The sequence below is a fragment of the Typopeltis vanoorti genome, chromosome 5, assembly GCF_054136105.1.
Source record: "Typopeltis vanoorti isolate ZY-2024b chromosome 5, IOZ_Tvanoo_1.0, whole genome shotgun sequence".
Taxonomy (NCBI): domain Eukaryota; kingdom Metazoa; phylum Arthropoda; class Arachnida; order Uropygi; family Thelyphonidae; genus Typopeltis; species Typopeltis vanoorti.
Genome location: NC_143553.1, coordinates 86,517,167 through 86,541,587, shown reverse-complemented (window position 1 = coordinate 86,541,587; position 24,421 = coordinate 86,517,167). Strand labels below are relative to the sequence as shown.

General features: G+C 35.8%; 1 protein-coding gene across 1 annotated transcript in view; it reads right to left on the bottom strand.

Annotated features, from left to right (window-relative positions):
• LOC150106614 (beta-hexosaminidase subunit alpha-like) overlaps positions 1 to 24,421 on the bottom strand; it is a 261,896-nt gene that overhangs the window by 6,637 nt on the left and 230,838 nt on the right. The window contains exons 12-14 of the mRNA XM_090393228.1: positions 21,678 to 21,849; positions 13,152 to 13,242; positions 8,868 to 8,972 (exon numbers count right to left, since the gene is read on the bottom strand). Of these exons, the coding sequence (XP_090249354.1) occupies positions 8,868 to 8,972; positions 13,152 to 13,242; positions 21,678 to 21,849 (368 nt within the window). The remainder of the gene's footprint in view (positions 1 to 8,867; positions 8,973 to 13,151; positions 13,243 to 21,677; positions 21,850 to 24,421) is intronic.

Genomic DNA, 24,421 nt, shown 5'->3' with positions numbered 1-24,421 from the left:
CACCCTCTTATCGCATAACACTCCAGCCATCTCCCTCCACACATATACTCTGTCGTACTTCTGCTCAGTCTCATTTCTCCATCTTTCCAGTTTAGTTCCTGCTTTTTCTCTTGAATCTGCACACAGCAAGATGTCATCTGCATACAACATTGTCCAAGGCGCATCTTCTCTCACCTCCTCCGTCACCATCTCCATCACAATATTAAACAGAAACAGACTTAATGCTGACCCTTGATGCAAGCCAACTGTTACCTGAAAACTTTCTGTGTGTCTCAGACAGGTCCGAACACTTGTCTTCACATTTCTGTACATCTCCCGCACCAACCTGACATATTTCTCCATAACCTTCTTCTTCTCCTTCAGACTTCTTGCCTTGGCACTCTATCGTATGCTTTCTCCAGATCAATAAATGCCAGATGTAGCTCCCGTTGTTTCTCTCGAAACTTTTCCATCATCTTCCGTAACCCAAAGATGGCATCTGTTGTTGATCTACCAGGCATGAAGCCAATTTGCTAATCTATACTTCCCCACTTTTTTGATGACCACACCTCATGCTTTCCTGAATGCTAGCAATCAAGTGCCTTCCTAATATCCTTCCTATTTTCAATGATTCTGCCACTGATGCCATCTGTTTATTTCTATAATTTATCTGAAAACTCCCTCATATCTGTGGTCTCCATTCTTTGATTAACTGTTTTAATTCTAACTCAGCATCCAAATCCTTAAGTTAAAATTGGCTTGAACACTGTCTTATATACTGTGTAATTTAGTGTTTTGATAACATTTCTCTAATTTCAGATAAATTTATTCAGTTGACTCTTCCACCATTCTATTATCTATTTCTATATTTAATTTTCCCTTCACTAAATATTGTAGCTAAATAGCTGAAACGTTTTACTTGTTCTATAGGTGATCCATTGAGAGTGCAATTAAGTTTTCTTTGCTCCCTCCTATTTTCATAGTTTTTTTCTTTTTATAGATAATTCACTGTTTTGAAACAGTTAAAACATTATAAATTATGGAATGAAAGAATAATAGAAGCTAGAATAAAAATAGATAGAGGCTATTTAACAATAATTGGTTTATATGTCCCAGAAGAAGGAAGAGAATAGGATAATATTGATTTTTATAATCAGCTACAAAACATATATAATAAAATAAATAAAAATGATTACGTAATTTTAGCAGGAGACTTGAATGCAAGAATTGGAAACATGAAAATTAATAATAATATAGGAATACATGAAGAACATACTCTAAACGGGAATGGTATAAACATAAAGACATACATAAATATACTTTGGCAGTAAGCCAAAGTATATTTATGTATACTTTGATGAAAATGGAAATCAATATTAGATTATTTTATATTAAATGAAAAGACATCAGAATTTTCACTAGATGTTAGAGTTCACAGAGGATATGAAATAAGCAGTGACCACTTTCTTGTTAAAATAAAATTAAGATTACCACCTAAATGGCTACAAGTAACAAGAACAAAAGAAAATCTGAAACATTTGTTTATACAACTAGACTATTGAATGACACAAATGTACAATGCCGATATGAACAAAGAATTAACCAATATCTAGATAAAATAAAATGGCTTAATATAAAAACGATACTAAATGCAGCAGCAAATGAAAGACCAAAAAATTCAATAAAAGGAAAAAAAACTGAAGATCTGGGATGATACAATTAAAGAAATAATCAAAAAGAAGCCTATCACAAATGGTTAAGCAGTAAAAGATTAGAAGATGAAATAGAATATAAAAGAATAAGAGCCATAGCTAAAAGAGAAGTCAGAAAAAGACAGAGAATCACAGAACAAATTTGTTTCTAATTTAGAACATGATTTATATAAAATAAGACCCAATGTATATAAGATTTTGAAACACTTAAACGCAGCTCCCAAAGAAAACATAAAATTAAACGCCAAATTGAAATTAGAAGAATTTCTAAATTACTACACAGAATTGTAGACAGACAAATATTTTAAAAAAGTCAACTGACAAACAATTAACGAAAATGAAAAGGAACTAACTAAAGAAGAATTAGAAATCAGCCTGGAAGAAACAAGAAACGGAAAATCACCTGGAGAAGATAAGCTAGGTTCAGAACTATATGAATACCCAGGAACAAGATTCAAAGAAAGACTTATTATTTTTAAATAAAATTTATTCAACTGGTATCCCCCCCCCCCAATAGAATGGAAAAAAGCAATTGTGATTCCTATCTTTAAAAAAGGTAATAGAAATGACCCTAAAAACTATAGAGATATCAGTATACTAAACTCCTGTTACAAAATATATAGCAGAATCTTAAATAGCAAACTAATGAAATATTCCGAAAACTTTATTTTAGAAGTACAGAATGGATTTAGAAAAGGACGATCATGTATAGACCCGGCCTATTGCCTAAAATTAATAATATTAGAAAAGAAGAGAATATATTTTAGAAACACATATTACATTTATTGACTTTGAAAAAGCATTTGACAAAGTTAAAAGAAACATATTAAAAGAAAGACAAATATCAAATAATAGCCTAAAAGCTATCACAAGTATATATGAAAATAATCAAATACAAATAAGATTAAATCACGAGCTATCATATACGAAAGAGATAAACCAAGGGGTCCGACAGGGATATTCCCTCTCAGCAACTCTTTTTAATATTTACTTAAACTTTCTCCTACGGTGAACTTAAACACTCTCCTTTTTGCCAACGACCAAATAATAATTACAAATTCTGAAGATAACTTAGAGAAAGTTATTTTAGATCTAAATGAGATAGCCAAAGATTATGGTATGATAATATCAACAGAAAAATCAAAAACTATGGCCTTTAAAGGACAAGCTCCAGCAAGAACTAAAATAGTAATAGATAACAAGATCATAATAAATTTAGTTTAATCCTTTATCTAAGTGTGTGCAAACAAAGTTTGCGCCTGAAAGTATCTTCAGGACTGAGGTAAGGTGGTACAACACCGGGCGACTCCTTGCAAAGGTGGAGCAAGCTACCAACAATTCTATCTCGGTATCTTCCATAATGCAAAACACATCTCCTTGTGGATAAGTATAATGTTAATATCTACAAGGAGATGTGTTTTGCATTATGGAAGATACTGAGATAGAAGTATTGGTAGCTTGCTCCACCTTTGCAAGGAGTCACCCGGTGTTGTTACCACCTTACCTCAGTCTTGAAGATACTTTCAAGCGTGAACTTTGTTTGCACACACTTGGATAAAGGATTAAACTAAATTTATTATAGTCTGACCAAGTAAAAAATAAACTTTAAACAGCTTTCTCTAAATCCAGAGTAATTTAATAAAAAGGTGGCACACCGTTTGGCGGCTCCTATAGGAGGAGATGACCTAGCTAATGCTTCTGCCTTGGTATCTCCACTTGGGCCTGGCTCCCACTGAAGAGACCTCAATAAAAGTTGAAACTAGTCTGAGTAGTGGTTCTTCCAATTTAATGCATAACATTATACATATCTGCAAGGAGATGTGTTTTGCATTATGGAAGATACTGAGATAGAAGTGTTGGTAGCTTGCTCCACCTTTGCAAGGAGTCGCCCGGTGTTGTACCACCTTACCTCAGTCCTGAAGATACTTTCAGGTGCAAACTTTGTTTGCACACACTTGGATAAAGGATTAAACTAAATTTATTATAGTCTGACCAAGTGAAATATAAACTTTCAACAAAGATAACAAGATCTTAGAACAGGTGAATTCATTTAACTACCTAGGATGTATGAATACATATGAAAAAGATATAAACGTAAAAATTGCAAAATATTTAAAAATAAGGTATAATTAACTATATTTAAACCAAACCTAGTTCAAAAGCAAACCAGACTAAAAGTATACAATAAATTAACCCTACCAGTCTTAATTTATGGGAGCAAACTCTGGACAATAAAACAAAAAGACAAACAAAGATTAACAACAGCAGAAATGAAGTTTATGAGAAAAACTGCAAAGTATACCATATTTGATCACAAAAGAAACTAAGAAATTATGAAAGAATTAAACCAAAAGAACCAGTAATAGAAAAAATTAAAAAATATAAACATAAATGGATGGAACACGTTCAAAGAATGAAAACAGAAAGATTACCAAAACAAGCCTTAAAGTACAAGCCATTAGGAAAAAGAAAACCAGGACGTCCACTTAAACGATTCAACGATGACTTCTAAGGCCGGAACAGGCCATGCTAGGCCTAAATCCTTGATATGCATGATGATAATTCAAATGTCATATTTGTTACAGCAGTTATTCAGTTTAGTTAAATAATCCCACAAACTTGTATAAGATCATCTGCATGATGTAAAGAGCTGAGGTTAACATCTTCAATTTTGAGGTTACCCATTTTCCTTGATAATATGATTAGTATCAATGATGAATAACAGAGATAGTACATACATATGTCTTGCACCTGATTTTACATCAAACCATCTTTCTGTATTACCTTCAATTCAAATTGCTGACTTACAACTTCAATATAGACTATGTATTGCCAGTACAATGTCCCATTTTGAACATATTTTCTCTTATGCCTTTTCCAGATCCACAAAACGTAAGCACAGATCTTTGTTGGTGAACATTCATCCCTGACACAGCTTGCTCTTTTCTAATTTCTCTTCAACAATTTTTCTTAGCCTCTTCTCAAATATGCTTACAAAAATTCCTTTAATTTTCACATTGATTTATTTCCCTTTTCACATATGGGCACTATGAGAGCTGTATTCTAACCATCTGGAATTCTACCACCTTACCTTACTATGTCTTCTGAATTATGCAGTGCAGCCACAGCAAAAATTATATACCTTCCTATTTGAGCATTTCTGGTTGATGATCATTCATAAACAGTGCCATTTTGTAATACCATTTCTGATGAAATGCATATTGAATATATTGGAGGATAGTTCTCTGGACAGTCTGATTTGGTCTTGGGAGGAAAAAAATTCCTGATATACTAGACTTCTATGAGAAAACAATATTGAATACAAAAGGTTTGTGGTATAGCAGTTCTTCAGTTAATTTTTGGTACTGAGCTCACATGAACATATAACAGGTTTAAAAAAACACACATTATAACCCAATGAGTTTCATAAGTCATCAGACTTACATCATCAGGGGTACCAAAACTTCTATAAAAAAGACTAGAGAAAAAATTAATTACATATAGCAGAAGTATGTACTAATTGTGAAGTTCTAATTAACAAGTGAACAGGAAAAAACCAATTATATTAATTACTCTGTATGATTGGAATAATGCTAGTTGTAGCTGTCATGTTCTGTAGTATGAAGAATGTCAAACTTGGTGTAGGATTAAGTAGTGGTTTCTATTGTGCTGCATGGGGAAACAGGAACATTTTTGAGGCTTATTTGAACTTTTTTTTTGTAAAACAGTTATGATCAATATATGGCATTTCTGTTTCTTGGCGAACTGTGTTTGTTGTACGGAAGGCTAATCTTGATTTATGCTGGCTTTTTTTTTTTTTTTCAATGTTTTTGATGTAAAAAAAAAACACTTTAATGTTGTAATCATGAAGAAACATTGCAACTTGATCTTAACAATCTTGATGTAAGGTAACGTGATTGCATTCTTGAAATTTGTTGCTGTAAAGGAACTGTCAGAGGCATATTAAGAATTTTATTGATCATCTTCAATTCATATCCACTGAGGGCAAAAGTATACCTCAGGTAGTGCAGTTCTTCACTTTTTTTTTTTTTTTTTCATACTGGAAATGTAAGCTCTTCTATCTTGTAATGTTTTAATATCATGCCTATCTTTTGTAATGGATGGTGATGAAGCAGTATGTAAAAATCTTCCAGTTGTGGTAGGTTTTCTGTATACCAAAAAGATCATTCTTTTTTCCTCTGTTTATTTCAAGAAGGATATCAAGGAATGATAATGTTTTGTGATCTTCTAGTTAGAGTGAATTTATGTCTGGATGCAAGCTGTTCACATAATCTGCAAACTGAGTTAAGCATCTGTTGTTCCAACCAAACAACAGAAATACCATCCATATAACTTAACCAAGTTTTTGGTTTTTTTAATAATTATTTTCAGTAGCATTCTTTCTGGAATTTTCCATAAAGAGATTTAGGGGTGGTGGTGGTGGGGGGGGGGTGAACTCTTGGCAAGTCCTCCTGCTTGTTGCCAATATTTATCCTGAAATATGAAGAATGTGTTTTCCATGCAGCATTTGAATTGTCTGTGTCTGCTGAAAACAGTGTTCAAACCAATTTTAACTTAAGATTTGAAAGCTGGGTTAGAAATAAAACACTTGGTCAAAGACTGGAGACAACAGATATGACAGTTCTGAGAAGGGGGGGGGGGTGAACAGATGGCATCAATGGCAGTACCATATTAAAAATGAAGAGGATATTAGGAAAGAACTTGATATTGTTAGCATTCAGGAATTTGTTAGCAGAGCTAACCTTTCTCCTTCTATTCTGGCTGGTTGGCCAAGTAGTTAGCATATCCATTCTCCAGCCAAAAGGCTGTGGGTTCAAATCCCACCATGGGCATGGATGTTTGTGATTGTCTGTGAAAATACTAGTGGTGGTGGTCAGTGGTAGATGGCACTGGTGTAAATGATGAAGACTTTTACATTTTTTTTTGATGCACATGTATAAAATTTTTGCACCATATCTACTGAGAAAAATCCAAGGCAAAACTCAATCTTTGAGTTAAAGCTTTTGTACTGCTGATGTGCACTTCTTTAGAGATGCCATTTTCAGAAAACAAGAAGAAATAACATAAACCAGCACAATCAAGATAACAAACACTACTGAAGAACATCTGTATCCAGCTTGGAAAAATAAACATAAATAAAAAAGACAATATTATAAGAAAAAAAAAGCCACACTAAACAATAACACTGCTTTCTCAGAACATTTCAAGAACATAGTTTATATACAGAGCGGCCATAAATTAACTTTCCCTCTTTGGAGGTATCTGCAGCTAAAACTAATACACGGAATGAGATCACATTTATATTGAGACTTTCGAAGGCATGGGGAGATGAATTCTGCAAAAAAAAAAGATTTAGTACCAAAAGTCGCCAATAGGGGAAATTTTGGCACTGCCACCGCTGTAGCGACCCTTCGAGAATTTAGAAGGCTTCATAACCTGCATACAGGTCCTATGTCAGCTGTAGCACTGAGAGCTATGATTAAGAAGTTTGAAGAAACTGGATCACTAGGAGTTAGACCTGGCAGAGGACAGAAAGCAGTGCAAGAAGAGACAGTAACAGACGTTGCTACTGCGGTGTTCAACAACACAGGGACCAGTACTGGTTCAAGTGCTCGTGCCATAGCTCACAAACTTGATATGGCTTGTGGTACAGTCTGGAAAATCTTATGGAAAATGCTTAACTTCTATCCGTATAAGTTCAGCCGTGTGCAAGCACTAACTACCACAGATTATGATAAGCGTATGACCTTCGTGTTAACGTTTCTTGCCCAAATGGAGGTCGACAATGACTGGCCTTGGAGAATATTGTGGGGTGATGAGGCCCATTTTTATCTGAATGGGTCGGTCAACACTCACAACTGCAGAATTTGGGCATCTGAACATCCCCAAGCGATCCAGCAAGTACTACTGCATTCTCCAAAAGTAACTGTGTGATGTGGCTTCACAGCCGATTTCACAATAGGACCATACTTTTTCGAGTGTATTAACCCTACAGGTCCTGTAACCTGCTCCATTACTGGAGAGAGATTTATCGATGAATGCTGGAAAATTTTGTCATTCCTGCATTGCAGCAAAGACAATGTTTGGGCTCTATAATTTTTATGCAGGATGGAGCACAGCCACACATTGAACATTCAGTATAGTGCCTTTTATGCCAGCATTTCAGTAATGAGAGGGATTATCAGTCAGATCTTTCCGACGGCATGGCCACCTTCGATCCCCGGACATCACTCCATGTGACTTTTGGCTGTGTGTGTGTGGGGGGGGGGGGGTATTTGAAATCCGTTGTGTATATTGGTGGCATTCCCAACTTGCATGTCTTGAAAGAGAACATAAAACGGGCTGTTATAAACATCCAATCCGACTCCTTATGCTCAGCTGTAGAGCATGTCGTACACCGGATGCAATTTGTTGTACACAAGAAAGGTCAGCACATTGAAAATCGTGTATGTAGTCCAGGGGACCCTGATTCTGATGAATAAAACATTTCCTGCGAGTTCAATCACTAGATTAATTTCTGTGTCTCTCGCAAGTTGTTGTTGTTTTAGTTTAATTATTATTATTCTTATTATCATTATAACACGCCACATATCCAGCTGGAATGAGTGACACGGCTGTCGCTTACACCATTGAAATGTTATTATTCCATTTTATCTGCCTTTAATGTAATTATCCGCTACTTTTCGGCTCTGCCATCGCCGACTATCGGCGACTTTTGGTACTAAATTTTTTTCTGCAGAAATCATCTCCCCATGCCTTCAAAAGTCTTAATATAAAATTTGGTCTCATTTCGTTTATTGGTTTTAGCTACAGATGCCTCCAAAGAGGAGAAAGTTATTTTATGGCCACCCTGTATATAACTAGTGAAATCAATTAGCCAATATAGGTTTAAAATAGTGTAAGCCATTACTTCCTATTCAATAAATTTGGAGTTAGATTTTGATGTCTGTTAATGAATGCTGTTCACTACAGTAAAGGATAACCATCTAAACATGCTTGTTGCATGATCCTTACTTCACATTTTATATTTTTACTAAGAAAATTCATTAGCAAGCAGATATATTTTTTTAAACATTAAAAATAAATGGCAAAATATGCTCTGAAATTAACTTGTTTTTCATATGAAGTAGCAGAGCACCATAGCATTTTACTTACTTTAACATACGGCAACGATGCTCTTCAAGTCTTGGAGCTGCAGAGCCAGTATCAGTAACAGTCTGATTACTCCAAAGTCGTTCTGCTACAGCTGATGCCCGTGGCCTATATTAATTGAATCATCAAAGTTTATTAAGCATGACATAAAAATTTAGCAAGAGACAATATGTGGAAAATGAGATGGAGAGAGAAGATATTAAGCATGACATAAAAATTTAGCAAGAGACAATATGTGGAAAATGAGATGGAGAGAGAGAAGATATCTCAAAAAAAAAAAAAAAAATTCTGGGGTGGGGTGGGGGTTCAAAGTCGCTGGATATCCAGCATATTTGTGTATAGGTTTTACCAAGTATAGTGGTACTGAATTTTCTCTCTTAAATATCAACTGCTAGAATGAAATGGAAGCAATGAATATTTCAAATTGTTAACATTTTTTTGATAAAACCAAAATTACTTTCTGGCATGGTAGTGTACTGAATCACAGTGGCTTACCTTCATTTCTAGTTAAAACATCAACAAACATATCAGGTCATCTTTGATCGGAGAAATATGTATCCAATCACCAAAGTCGCTATTTTGTTATTCCTCCTTGAGCTCAAATAATGGCTTTCATCCTTCATGGTATGGACTCAATAAGCTTTTGACAGTCAGTTGGCAAAATTTCCCTCGATATATATATATATATATATATATATATATTAGGATTTATTTTTCCTCAATATATAAATTTTGTTCAATTTGAACAGTTATGAATATTTTTTTTATTATTATCCCATGGTATTATTACACCAGATCACAGAAGTCAAATCCATGTATTTTATACAGCATCTTTTCTGGGTTCACATTTAGAAATATTCATACAATTTAGTAAATGCATTGGTGATGCTTCCTCAATGTTAGAGATTTTGCAGATGGGGAAGACTTCTGCCATTGCTAAACTTGATTGGTCCTGTGTGGCCAATCTTGAGGCATTGAAAGTTTATTGTTCACTTGGTTAGAGTATAATAAATTTAGTTTAATCCTTTATCCAAGTGTGAGCAAACAACTCGTTTGCAACGAGTTGCCCTGGTGTTGTACCACCTTATCCCAGTCCTGAAGATACTTTCAGGCGCAAACTTTGTTTGCTCACACTTGGATAAAGGATTAAACTAAATTTATTATACTCTAACCAAGTGAAAAATAAACTTTCAACATCTTTCTCTAAATCCAGAGTAATTTATTAAAAAAGGGTGGCACACCATTTGGCAACTCCTATAGGTAGAGATGACCTACGAATGCTTCTGCCTGGTATCTCAGCTTGGGCCTGGCTCCCACTGAAGAGACCTCAATAAAGGTCAAAACTAGTCTGGGTAGTGGCCCTTCCCTTAATGCATAACATTAGACATATCCGCAAGGAGATGTGTTTTGCATTATAGGAGATACTGAGACAGGAGTGTTGGTAGCTTGCTCCACCTTTGCAACAAGTTGCCCTGGTGTTGTACCACCTTACCCCAGTCCTGAAGATACTTTCAGGTGCAAACTTTGTTTGCTCACACTTGGATAAAGGATTAAACTAAATTTATTACAATCTTGAGGTGAGAGATCATGGTAGTGGCACAGTGATTAAATTTGGAGTTGATGGTAGCTCCTGGTTTTTCTGCTGAATACCAGTGGTGAGTCATGTCCCAGAGAATCATTCTTCTTATGTTTTCTTTTTGAGTGGTTTTAAAAGTCTGTGGTATTTCAAAATCTGTGGTATCACTTGATGTTGCAGCTATTTTTGCTACTTCATCTGCAGTTTCATTTCCCTTTAATCCCACATGGGATGAAATCCCTTGGAAAATTATTTCTGAATCCTTATGTAGTTCATGTTTTTTTGCTATATCCCTAAGTATTTCCTGAAGGCTAGTGTAGCAGTTCCTAATAGCTTGAAGGGCTGCTAAGGAATCTGTGAAAAATATAAATTCCTTTGGGTTTTGTTTCTCCAAATCTTGCAATGCTGTGTTAATGGCTATGCATGGTATTTGCATCCTATACTGTTAGTTGTTTTTAGTTCTATATATTGGGAGCCACAGATGAGTACGCCACTCCCAGAATTGTCATTTGGATTTTTGGAGCCATCTGTGTAGATCTTTATCGAGTCAGGTCCATAATTCCATTCCATTATTTTTGAAAGAGCTAATGATCTTAAGATTTCGGGGTTTTCTAGGCTTTTTTTTCTCGTGTTTCCCTATTTCAAAATTAATAACTATATTTTTCCTGTCTTGATTTGGAGGAAACGCTGAGTAGTTGGCTATTTTATTTGGACAATCCAGGGGAATTTTATTTTCCATGATTTCATGCATTGTTGATTGCCAATTTTTAAAAAGTTCGCTTGTTCTATGATGTGCAAAATTGGCTATGAAATTAGCCAATTTTGCACATCATAGAACAAGCGAAGAACATCATAGAACAATTTTGCAAAATTGTTCTATGAAAGTGGCCAAATTTATTTGAAAAAGTATGCTCATTGGAATCTAAATTTAATGAGAGTTTTGTACAAATTAAAAATCTGAAGCAGAAGACAATTGATATGCAGAATGTCTACAAATGTTTACCCTGATTATAATATAATATATTATAACTCTTCAGTGGATACTTGAAATGGAACACAAAGTTAGACTTCAATGCATAACATATAGAAAAAAAAGTCAATGAACAACTTCAACATGTTCACCACCGGTAACATGTAAAATATCCAAGTAGTAATCAATAACACTCCACACATTCTCAAACATTTGTTGTGTGACTCCTTCAACTGCATTTCTGATGCACTGTCGCAAGGTCACAAAGACTGGAACTGGTGTTGCATAAACAAGTTCTTTAACATAGCCCCAAAGGAAAAAAGTCTAGGGATATAATGTCCAGTGACCTCGGGGGGCCAAGGGGCATGGGATTGGACCATCTCTGCCAATCCAGAGATTCAGGAATTCTCGATTATTGCAAACATCATGAGACCAATTGAAGGGGGGGGGCTTCGTCCTGTTGAAAGATAACATTTATAACATTTGGTTGCATCTCCTGTAGCTGGGGAATGGCATAATTACTGAGCATGTCTAAGTACACATTTCCATTAATTTCTTTTTCAAGAAAGAAGAAAGGACCAATCACTCGATCATGCATTAGTCCACACCACACATTGAGTTTTGGACTAGTTCGAATGTGTTCTCTTATGGCATGTGAGTTTTCAGATCCCCAGATCCTTACATTGTGTCTGTTGACTACTCCACTCACCTGAAATGTTGCCTCATCAGAGAAACAAACAAACACACTGCAAAAAAATCATTATTCTCATCGATGTGGTTCAAAACAAGGTTGGCGAATTCTTCATGCCTTGGACGATCATCTGGCTTTATCTCCTGGACAATTTGGACTTTGTATGCAAACAATTCAAATGTTTGTGTACCACTTTGTGGACTGTACTCCTTGGCATTTGAATTTCTAGTGAAGCTCTTCTGACTGACTTCTGCGGTGACTAGGTGAAGGCAGTTTGAACTGCCTCAACTGTCTCCTCATAAACCTGGTCTGCCACTGCTTGTACCACATGAACTGAACCTGTTTCTAAAAACTTTGTCTTTCATGACTTAATGAGCTTGACATCAGGTGGGTTCTTTCCATACTGTGTCCTAAACATTCGCTGCACTGTAACTGGAGATTTTGTTTCTGCTAGCCACAGAATACATTGGGTTTTTTCCTCTACTGAAACCATTTTTAAAGAAAATCAACAGCAGCGCTCCTGGTGTCAAAAGCAGTGTACTGAAGATACCAGTATGGAAACTTTATGAGTGCCCAAGTTTATCTGCAACAAAATTTATTCATTAGTTTCATTGTTAAAATATTATAGCCAGTTGAAATCAGGTAATCATTTGTGGACACCATGTATTTTGGCAAAAAGTAAATATTTCTGTATTCTGGGCACACTCTAATGTGAAACATATTTTGTTGGTTGTGAGATAATCTGGAAAAATAAACCTCAATTTTTTTTGCCAATAGAATGTCCAGAAGTCAAGGTTTATTGTTCATCAACATAACAATATTCCAAATTATTATGGAATGTTAAAGAAAACAATATTACTTATATGAGATAATATAGTACTAAAAAAGTACAATATTTGTCACAAAAACTAGCAAAACATAATATTTTCTTTACTAAGTGACAATTAATAACTTTAAAAATTCTTTATAATTAAAAAAATCTTTTTAATATTTTTATTTTTAATTTTATTATTTTAGTTTAATTTTTAATTCCGAAATAAAATTATTTACCAAGTTCGACTAATAAGATTAGTCCCATCAACAAACTCTCCCCACATGCAAGCCTCTCCTCCTAGCACTAGCCGCTTCTGTACATCAGTTCCTAAATACATAATTTAGTAAAGGATTTAGTACATGGAGGTGTCACATAATAATAATAAAGGATATTGGATGGATAATGAGACCGGAACAGACCTATATGGTCTATACCCGTATTTAGTGTTATGATGATAATAATAATATTAATAAAGTAAGGTAAAATTGCAGAAGGAGAGAAAAACTAACATTTAAGAAAAGTAAAATTAAATGAATCTTGAAGAAATTAACTTATCATGACTCATCAAGAATGTAGCTAAAAAAAATTATAATATCTCTCTCATAATTTTCTAATGTTTTGTTTATTATTATCTAATCAATGCTTTGTGAAGGTATACATTTCATTAGTGAACATCAGACTATTCAAGTGCTGTACCAAAGAATTTTCTAATTTTTTCTAATCTGCTTTTTAATTATATATTTTGTATAGTGAGAACAGTTGATTTTTCTAACAAGATGTTCTAAGTATCAATTAGCAAGAATACTAAACAGATGGGACATGCTTCCCATTGTAGATATGATTATACTATACAAGAGCTACTGTCCAGACCGATTTTACTTTATATGAAAACTGAAAATTGTTACGAAGGTGGTCTGAAAAGTTCTCGGCCTCGACTATAGATGGCAACACTCGACTATAGATCAGCAAGATTTTTTTTTTTTTAAGTTGGCATATCTTTCATAAGTATCCACATGAAATTGCAAGTCATTCTATCAAGTAGTTTGTTTTATACAGCTATCTGAAGCAAAAGTGTTGTCTGTATCCCTTGAATTGGATGAAATTGAGTATCGTGAAGTTATAAAATTCTTTGTAAAAGAAGGTTTAATGCCAAAAGAGATTCATTTGAAGTTCATAAAAGTTTATGGGTACTCATCTACCTCATTTTCAACAATTAAGAAATGGGCTTCCGAGTTTAAACATTGCTATATCAGCCTTGAAGATGATCCACGTGAAGGACATCCAAAAAAGTGTAACAACACCAGAAATCATTGATCAAGTGCACAATATGTCGGTCATCCAATACCATATGTATTGGATGACCGACAAATCAAAGTGCGTGAAATTGCTGAGACTATAGGTATTTCAAAAGAATATGTAAGATATATTTTGCATGAAGAATTGCAAATGAAAAAGCTTTGCACAAGATGGGTGCCGTGTTTGCTCACAGCAGATCAAAAACGCACTCGCATGAAAATCTCTGAACAGTGCTTGGAGCTTGAATAAAATTAATTAATTATTAATTAATTAAAAGAATTAATTAGTAACAAGAATAAAACTGATTTTATGCATCAATTTATTACTATGGATGAGACTTGGATTCACCATTACACACCAGAATCCAAAACAGCAGTCAAAACAGTGGAGAGAGGCTGGTTGTTCAGCACCAAAGAAGACAAAATCAGTTCCATCAGCAGGAAAGGTCATGACATCGGTGTTTTGAGATGCTAAAGGCATTTTGTTTATTAATTATCTTGAAAAGGGTAAAACAATAACTGGAGAATATTATTCCAATCTTTTAACCAGACTGGATGAAAAAATTTGTGAGAAAAGACCCGGTTTGCAGAACAAAAAAATCATCTTTCATCAGGACAATGCACCTGCCCACGAAAGCATTTTGGCAATGGGAAAATTAAGGAATCTGCACTATGAATTGTTGGAACATCCACCCTATTCTCCAGATTTGGCTCCCTCTGACTTCTGTCTCTTCCCAAAACTAAACTCTTCCTCGCTGGTCAGCGTTTTTCTTCGAATCAAGAGATGATTGCAGTTGTAGAAGGGTATTTTGCAGATCTTACTGAGAATCACTACAGGGACCGGATAATGGCTCTGGAGCATGTCTGGAATAAATGTATTAGTCTTAAGGGAGATTATGTTGAAAAATAAAAATAATTTTGAAATTATAAATTCGTTTTTTTTATTATTAGGCCGAGAACTTTTCAGACCACCCTCGTAAGTAGCTCTGAAGATTTAGATATTCATTAATGACAGTCCTATAAGAAGAAAAATCCAAAGTTTCCTCTCAGAGTTCATAATTTTATGCTGTTACTTTATCTACAATTTGTTCTGCATGTGTATCAGTTAAAAGTTATTTCATTGCTGCTATAATATACTAATATAAGTGAGATAAACCATTCCCACTATCACGAATATGCAGTTAACATATGCAATATAAGAGCCTCCATAGCTCAGTCAGTTTTGATGCTCTTTGAATGTGTCCGCACAGATTATTATTATTATTATAATAATAATAATATGGAACCATATTATTATTATTATTATTAGATACCTCCAGGGAGTTCAAAGACTCATTGAGGGAGGATACATACTCTATAACTCCGTCTCCACCACTCATTCCATCAATTACAACTAACTGCAACAACACTAACGCAATCTACTGCCCACCAACACTAGTATTTCCACAGCCACAAACATCCCTGCCCATGGTGGGATTAGAACCCACAGCCTTTTGGCTGGAGAGCGGATACACTAACCACTCGACCCACCTTCCTCAGCCATATGCCTGGGGAAGGAGTGTCCTAGGTTCGATTCCTGTTGATGACGTGAGGAGCTTAAGGATTTTCCTCAGCCATAGCCAAGTTAGCCGGTCTTGGGCATGGACAGCAGGGTTTTTCATCCCACAAGCAGGCAAACCGGCCCCGTGAACACACGTAGATACAGTCAGGAATACTTAAGACAATCCCTCCAGCCATAGGTCTAAATTGTCGGCTATGTGGTCCCAAGCCTAGATAAAAATAGGGGGATTGAGGTGGTGCCGTACCTCCCCATAAAAAAAGGGGCTCATGGCCGTTGAATCATCTATACAAAATGAATGAATCTCTTTGAATGGAAAGATCTGGGTATGAATCCCATCTGCAATGCAAAAAAAACCTTTATCAGAGCTTCTGATTGAAGATGAGTTAGCCAGTGTCCTATGGAGGTAGCAAGGGCAGAAGAACATGCAATTTGCAGCCACCTTGTAGATAGGATTAACCACCCCCCATCAGAGCATTAATTAGGTTTAAGCAAGCCAAGTGACTTGGACATGACAGGCTATTGAGCCTAACATGCAAGGAAAAATGGGGAATGGAAATATGCAACATACATTTTTCTTTTTTGTATATATACAGCAAAGTGGCTTCATTACCACATGCATCTTCAGAGCTTAACTTCTTACCGATGGTCACCAAGACAAACTAATTTGAGTGGTAACTCTTTTATACATACTATACTGATAGGCAATATCCACCTTATATGCAAGTGAATATGCTTTCCATTGCAATAGATACCTTCAGGTCATGATTTTTCACCACTACTACACAAGACTATTACCCTTCATGCTGGAGCCATGAAGTAAGTTGAAAAGTACCAAGTTTGGTTAAGTAGAGCAGGGCCAAATTACCTAAAATTTAGTTCATTGTGGCTACTAATAACCTAATGTTTTTATGTAAAATAAATGAATGCCAGAGGAAAGTTGATTCCTAGTGTTAAGTATTCTTTTTCCTTTGCTTTAGTGTTACACAGTGATCAGCATTCATTTTACACAAATTATGGACTCTACAACCGTGCTATAAATAATTATTTTAATTTATAGCACGGTTGTAGAGTCCATAATTTGGTATCAAGGTCATCATCTGGAGTATACACACACACACACACACACACACACACACACACACACACACATACAGAGACAAGCTAAATTATATTTCACACAGTATGCTGAAGAGAAAATGATTTGATCAACAGTTATTCTACTTGCCTGACTTCTAGTGACAATAAAATAGAATTACAATAAAATAAATTAACAACAACAAAGCTATATTCTATTTAAGACAACATCAGAGAAACATTCTTTCATATAGTGAAAATGATGTCCTAATTTAACATGACAATTGTTATATTAGATTTAGGATCCTGGATCACCTATGGTTCTATTTAAAATTAACTCTTAGGGAGAAAGATTAAGTGGGTAGAATATGTGCCTTCCATATGTTTGGGATTTTTAGACACATCATTATTGTTAAGATTAGGGTGACTGATAAGAATCTCACAGGCCTCATTCATACCATGTTTCGGTGTGATGTAAACAACAGGTGCTTTTCCAGTCAATTCTATGTAAAGTGTTCAGGATATGATCAGAAAGACCAGCTCAACCATAGTTATTATGTATTAAATATAAGGGACACTCCTAAACAAAAACAGGCTAAAATAGCCGTTAATTATATTAATAGTTATTATATTTAATGTGTCATTTATGTTCCTTTTTTCTGATAGGAATTGTGCATCCTATTTCCCCGATATAGGGCAAATTACAGGTGCAATGAATACATATACCCTAGGGTGGGCAGTGGAGGGAGTGGATCCTTGGATGTGTTGAGTAAGTTCTTTAATTTTGCAGGAGGTTTAAAGGTTGTATTTTTGTAGTATTCTGTTTATTTTGTCTGATATTCCCTTAATATATGGAATGGTTACAGTTTTATTATGGTCTTGTTTATTTTTGTTTTTAAGTGAGGTCTTGTACAGAATTTTGTTGATAGTATTTTGGCTGTAACCATTTTTTAGGAAGGTATTGCTGATAGCTTTTAATTCATCTTTAAGTGCTTGTTCATTGGAGCAAATCTTCAAAGCCCCGTTTTTAAGTGTATTAATGACCCCTAGTTTTTGTGTTGGGTGGTGGTAGGAGTTTTTATGTATATATTGGCCAGTATATGTCGGTTTCCAGTAAACAGTGAAGGAAAGACTGCCAGAAGGAAGATGTGTGACGTGTATCTAGAAACGGAAGTGTGTTCTGTTTTTCAATCTCAATTGTGAATTGTATGCATTTGTATTGTTTGTTTAGGTGGCTGAGAAAAGTGTCGTGTCTGGCGGCCATGGGACCAGATAGCAAAACCATCGTGAACATATCTAAGCCAGATTTTGGGTTTTAAAGGCGAGGAATCTAGAGCACATTGCTCAAAATTCCATATAAAAGTTAGCAATAAGGTGGGATAATGGTGAGCCCATGGCTGTGCCTTTTTTTTGTAGGTAGAAAGTGTTTTGCCACACAAAATAGCCAGAACGTAGTACATGCGCAAAGAGCGAGAGCTGTGATATTGGGAGGGAATTTGTCCTGTAATACAAGGATTGTTTCATTGATTCGGACATAAATGAGTGTTAAGTATTATAGTTATCCTAAAAGGCAGCAGTGTAAATGTGCCTGTGAATGTAAATGTAAATGTTAATGGTAACTGGATTTCTGAATACTCATCATCTTAGTAGTTGACTTGCATGCATATACAATAAGATAAGAGGCATTGGGTATAAAGGTAAGGAGTTCTTAGCATTGGTAAATGTAGTGAGACAAGAAATTATTGGCATTAGTGAGATTTGGCTGAATGAGGAGAGTATTTTTACAGGAAAAGAATGTGATTCCGTGTATTCAAGGAGGACAGATATGATAGGAAGGATGAGGAAGTTGCATTAATGGCTGCAGATTTAAATCCATCCAAAGTAGAAATCTCTAACAGCGGTGACAGCGAATGCTGCATGGAGTATGTGGTGTGAGATAAAGATTAACAGGATGAAATACACAAATTGGTGCTGCTACAGACCAGAATTATCAGAAGAGAACTGCAGATAGATAAACTTATGGATACAAAGGAGAATATCATTATGGGCAATTTCAAGAGAAAGAGAATTTATTAAGAATAACGGATATCCTCACAGGAATGAAAACTTTCATCCTTTATTCCACTCCAAATTCTCAGCCACCATCCAAGCCTTGGTTATCAAAAAAGCATGCCAATGCAGTAAAAGAAAAAAACCTCTGCATACCACAAATGGCTCAAGACCAAAACTCCAGCTACTCACTCTGCCTATATTTTAGCTCACAACATTTGTAAAAAGAATCATCACCAAATCAGACTTTGAAAGTGCCAAATGCTGCAAATTTGCCTCCTATCCAAATGGCTGCTACTCCTTCTGGTCCCTTGCCAAGACCATTGGATGCAACTTCTGCCCATCCAGGTTTCCACCACGCTCACATATAGGATGGTACTGTAGTTACTTTACCTAAAGACAAGGTGACTTACTGGCATCACTCTTCTCTTGCATTTCTGAATTGATGACCTGACAAGATTTCTTCCACTCCACCAAAAACAGCTCTCTCCATGTCACTTATAGTCTTCTACCAAAAAGAAATCTGAAGAATCCTTAATAACCTGAACACAAACAAGGCATCTGGTCCTGATGGTATCCCACATATTATGTTAAAAAAAAAATTGTGCCCCAGAACTAACACCGATCCTGTATCATCTCTTCAATTTATCCTATTCAACTAGCATCTACCCTACAACATGAAAACAGATCCACATCCAGTCCATCCCAAAGAAAGGTGATAAAAGTCAACCAATGAACTACTGTCCAATTGCTCTCACTTTAGTTCTCTCTAAAATTTTGGGGAAGGTCATCAACAACAACTCTTGAACCACCTAAAGACCTATCAACTAATCAGTGACCAGCAGTATGGATTCTACCACTTGCAATCTACAACTGATCTTGCTTTCACCATCCACCTCTGGACTCAAGTCATGAAAAAATTTGGAGAAATTCATTTGGTTGTCTTTGACATTCCAAAGACATTTGATCAGGTTTAGCACAGGGGCTGACTTAACTAACTGCCATCCTATGGTCTGCCTTCCACACTGCAACTGGATTGCCAACGTTCTCACCGGTTGCTTGCTATGTGTCATGGTGGATGGGGAAATCTGAGGAGAGAGGAAACCATCAATGCAGGAGTACCCCAGGCTTCTGTTCTTTCACCCACTCTCCTCCTCTTGTATATATATAAATGACTTGCTCTCGTAGACTTCCAGTTCTATCCATATCTTTGCTGATGACAGTACACTCAATTCCCCCTTTTTATTTGTCAAACCTTGTAGTGCACAAGTATCAGAATCCACAAGATCTGCCACATCCAGTGGCCTTAACTCTGATCTCCTAGCTATATCCAAATGGGGCAATGACAACCTTGTAGACTTCAATGCTATCAAACTCAGTCCTGTTTGATCTTTCACAGGCAAGAGCTCACATCTCTCCCCCTTACCTTCAGTAATACTAGGATATCCAAACACAATCACATTACTCTTCTTGGAGTGACCTGCACCTCCTATCTTTCCTGGCACAACCGCATTTCAACTATAGCTTCTACAGCTTCCGAAAAACTTTGTGTACTTTTTCACACAAGACACTACTTCACATCTGCTAACAATATACAGATCCCAAATCTGCCCAGTCATGGAATATTGCTCCTGTATTTGGGATGGTGAACCAATATCCTTTCTAATACTGCTTGATTCTATCCAGAAGATAGTAATCTGGCTAATTAACAATCCCTTTCTCACGTATCCACTTCAATCCCTCTCTCAAAGACTTTAGTTTCTGCATTATGCAGAAACTAAAGTCTATGAGAGTTTCTGCATTATGCCTCTTCTACAGATACTTTCATGAACAGTGCTCTGCTGAATTGGCCACTATTATTCCTCCACTCCTCCAAAATCATTAAAACAATAGCCATTGCTAACCAACACCCTTTTACAGTCCATCCTGAAACACAAACAAAAAGATTCCAAACAACTGCTCTGACCAAATAATTAAAATGATTCTTTCTAAGCCCTCATATCCCATTTCACCCAAAATCTATGTCTTCTATGTCCTATAGTTGAAATTGCAAAGATTGTTTTTCTTTTATCCACAAAGTGAAGTTGTCTGTACAGCTTACAGCCCTCTTCTCTGAAGTTCTCTAATTTGCAGTAGCTAACCAAATATTTGGTCCTGTTAGCTTCCATCTATTAATAAACAGTCTCAAACCTAAAACCCATGAAACACATATTACCACTCTAAAAAAAAAAAAAAAAAACACGTACTAACCACAGTAATGACTATTTCTTTTTTTTTATTTTTTAGTGATGAATTCACCACAGGTTTCGTTATATAAAAACATATTAGCACTCTAATTTTGGAGTTTTGCTCCAATGAGGTATAACTCCTTTGCTATTATTAGCAGCAATACTTGCCTCCCCTCCCCCTCTGCCTTTCCAAATACACTACATATCCATTACGTTCGGTTCCTATAAGAATAGGAAGAGAATGAGGTAATCAACAGAATGTTGATTACCTCACTAATCCTCAATCTTACCTCAATAATCACTCTGATAGTACTAACTGCTACCACTATAATATGATTAATTCTTTCACTTATCTACACCTTACTCAAACAATAAAATGATTCATCAAATGACTCAACTGAGAATTTATATTTTTATATTCATATATAAATAAATAATGGATGATAGTTTATGGTTTGCTCAGCAGATGCCACTGTGGGTTTAAGATTTTTTTTAAAGAGATTTTTAAAATTTTTATTACAGAAAAAATTAGAATGAATTAACTATAAAATTTACCATTGAAATCATGAGGATCGCATTTATAATAATCTACCCAGTCATTGCCATAATCTATATAGTTTAAGTACCAACAGGAGGAAAGCAAAGTTTTATAACCAGCTGCAGTTGCCTTGTTCATTTCTGGAACGTGAGGTTCTTTCCAAACATGAATAACAGTATCAGATTTTACCTATAAAATTAAAATTGAAAATTATTTTATATGCTTAAATTAAGGATTTAAAATTTTTTCATAACCAACTGCTAAAAATAGCCTACACTTTGAAATTTGTTTATTTAGTATTATTAATGTTAGACCTTCATTAAATCAAGATTCATTGCAGGAGATCTCCAATCTCACACAAAGTTGAATGAATGGCAATTTAAACGAAGTCAATGTTTCTGTCATCTAAGGAAATGCACTCGCCACACACTCTCAAATAATGCATTCCACTCATCAACCACTTTCTATGCAAAAATCCTGCTCCTTTACAAACAGCTTCCAGGGATATCCTCCTTTTATTCTTGTTTTACTTCTTCTTTCACTACGCGTTATTCCTGCTTCCTATGCAAGGTCCGCGTGTTACTTAGATGCAACTACTTGTTAGTACCACTCCCAACCAACCTGTTGCCTGGTCTGCCGCTTGGTGTGTGTGGGGGGGATATATTTTTGGCTGTAGAAGCGTATGTTCATGGGGCCGATTTGCCTGCTTGTGGGATGAAAAACGCCAGATAAACTGGCGGAAAAAACCCTACTGTCCATGCCCAAGACCAGCTAACTTGGCTATGCCTGAGGAAGTTCCTCGCATCATCGACGGGAATCGAACTTGGGACACTCCTTCCCCAAGCATATGGTTGCGAAGTGCAAAGCCACTAGGCTAACTGCACAGACTTATTCTTGTTTTACTCCTGTATCTTAATTTGTTCGTTTCCAATATTCCAGATATGACTCAATGTTACCACGGTCAGTCTTCTGTGGACCCTCTCCAATATACTCAAATCTCCTTGATAACCAGATATGTATGCAGTCATCCACACATGGCATGTTTGAGGCCTTACGAAACTAAAACCATAACTTCTTTACTTCCACATGTCAAGTTCCTTCTCATCATTACCATAATCCCATACAGTATTGTCATTATTTTAACAATGTGATCCCTAAACTTCGAGTCTCTGTCTACTAACACTCTCAGATCTCTTATCTTCCACCTTCTTCAAAATGTTTCCACCAACTGTTTATTCTGTATACTATCCTTTCTTTCCAAATTCACAGCATTACATTTTCAAACATGAAACTAGTAACTTTACTCACTTTTCTACTCAGCTTATTCAAATCTCCCCCTAAAGTCACAGCATCTGTTCTATTCCTCATAGTTCTCTCCAGCTTTGTTTCATCTCCAAACAACTACATATCACATTTAAATGTCACTCGATATCAAGTAATATACAAGCTAAAAGCAACAGTCCTGAAACAGATCTGGGTTATGTTTCAGGACAATTGCTAAGATAGTATCAGCTAAGTTGCATATGTCTTCCTGTGTACAGGAAGACATATGCAACTTGCTGATACTATCTGAGAGCCAACTGATCATCCAGCTTAATCTATTAGAGTGTTGCTAGTGAACATGACGGTCATGTTGGGTCATGCTAGAAAACGTGTTTTTAAGTAAAAGTATAGTGTGGCTTTTTGTCTCAAATTGTGCTGCAGTTTGCTTCAGTTGGATACAAGTGTCCTTCAGTGGTGTTACTGTTTGAAACTCTGTTGTATATATTGTGTTTTGCTGCTGTTTCACTACTTCAGCATCTAAAGATGGTGTCCAACAAGAAACGTACATCGGCGGCTCGGAGGCCTGCTATACAAAAGTCTGGCTCTGCGTTGGATTTTTCACAATGGATGCATTGCGGAATGCTACATGTATGCGCCGAAGAATGTGAAGGATCTGTGGACTGTTTAGCTGCTTCCATTCCCAATCACTCCAGCTTATTCCGACACTTCGGGATAGGCTGGAGTGATTGGGAATGGAAGCAGGTGTCAGGACCGTAGCGGAAGAACTTCAGCAGGAGATCATGCAAATGAAAAGTGATCTGCATTTTCTGCAAGAGGAATTGGAAGTGCTCAGTAAAGAGGTTCTGGATATTAAAACTGAGTTAAATGTGCTGAATAGAGAAATTAGGATTAAGTATGGGAGAGTCTTTAGTGATTAATGAAGTAATAAATAGTATGGGAGTGATTGGGAGTCAACAGAATGAAAGCACAAGAGGTCTAGAAGAAACGAGATGTCGTGAGAATGAGGGAGTAAGTAAAAGAGCATTGAGTAATGAAACTGGGAGGGGTCATGCTGAATAGCATAGAAAATGAGGCCATGAGTGATGCTTGTTTGGACTTGAATGAAGTTATGAGTGGTAAAATATATGGTAAGTCTATGATTAAGGGTATGGAGAGTGGTTTGCCTGAGGAGTGCTTGGCTGGAGGAACAATAGAGAGAGGCTTTAGCAATAAAGAGAGGACATGATGCAGAAAAGATGATAGTTATGGTGATACAAATCACCTGAGTGGTAGTATAAATTGGGTAGCAAAAGATTTAAGAACATTGTTAGATATCGTAAAGAAGAAAAGTGTCAATGGATGGATAGTGTGTGTGCTGCCTCGTTTTTAAAATTATGAGTTAAGTAGACGAGCAATGATAATGAATGATATGATTGCAAGAATGTGCATAAAAAGAGGTCTGAAATTTGTTGATGTCTGGAGTATGTTTGAAGGAAAA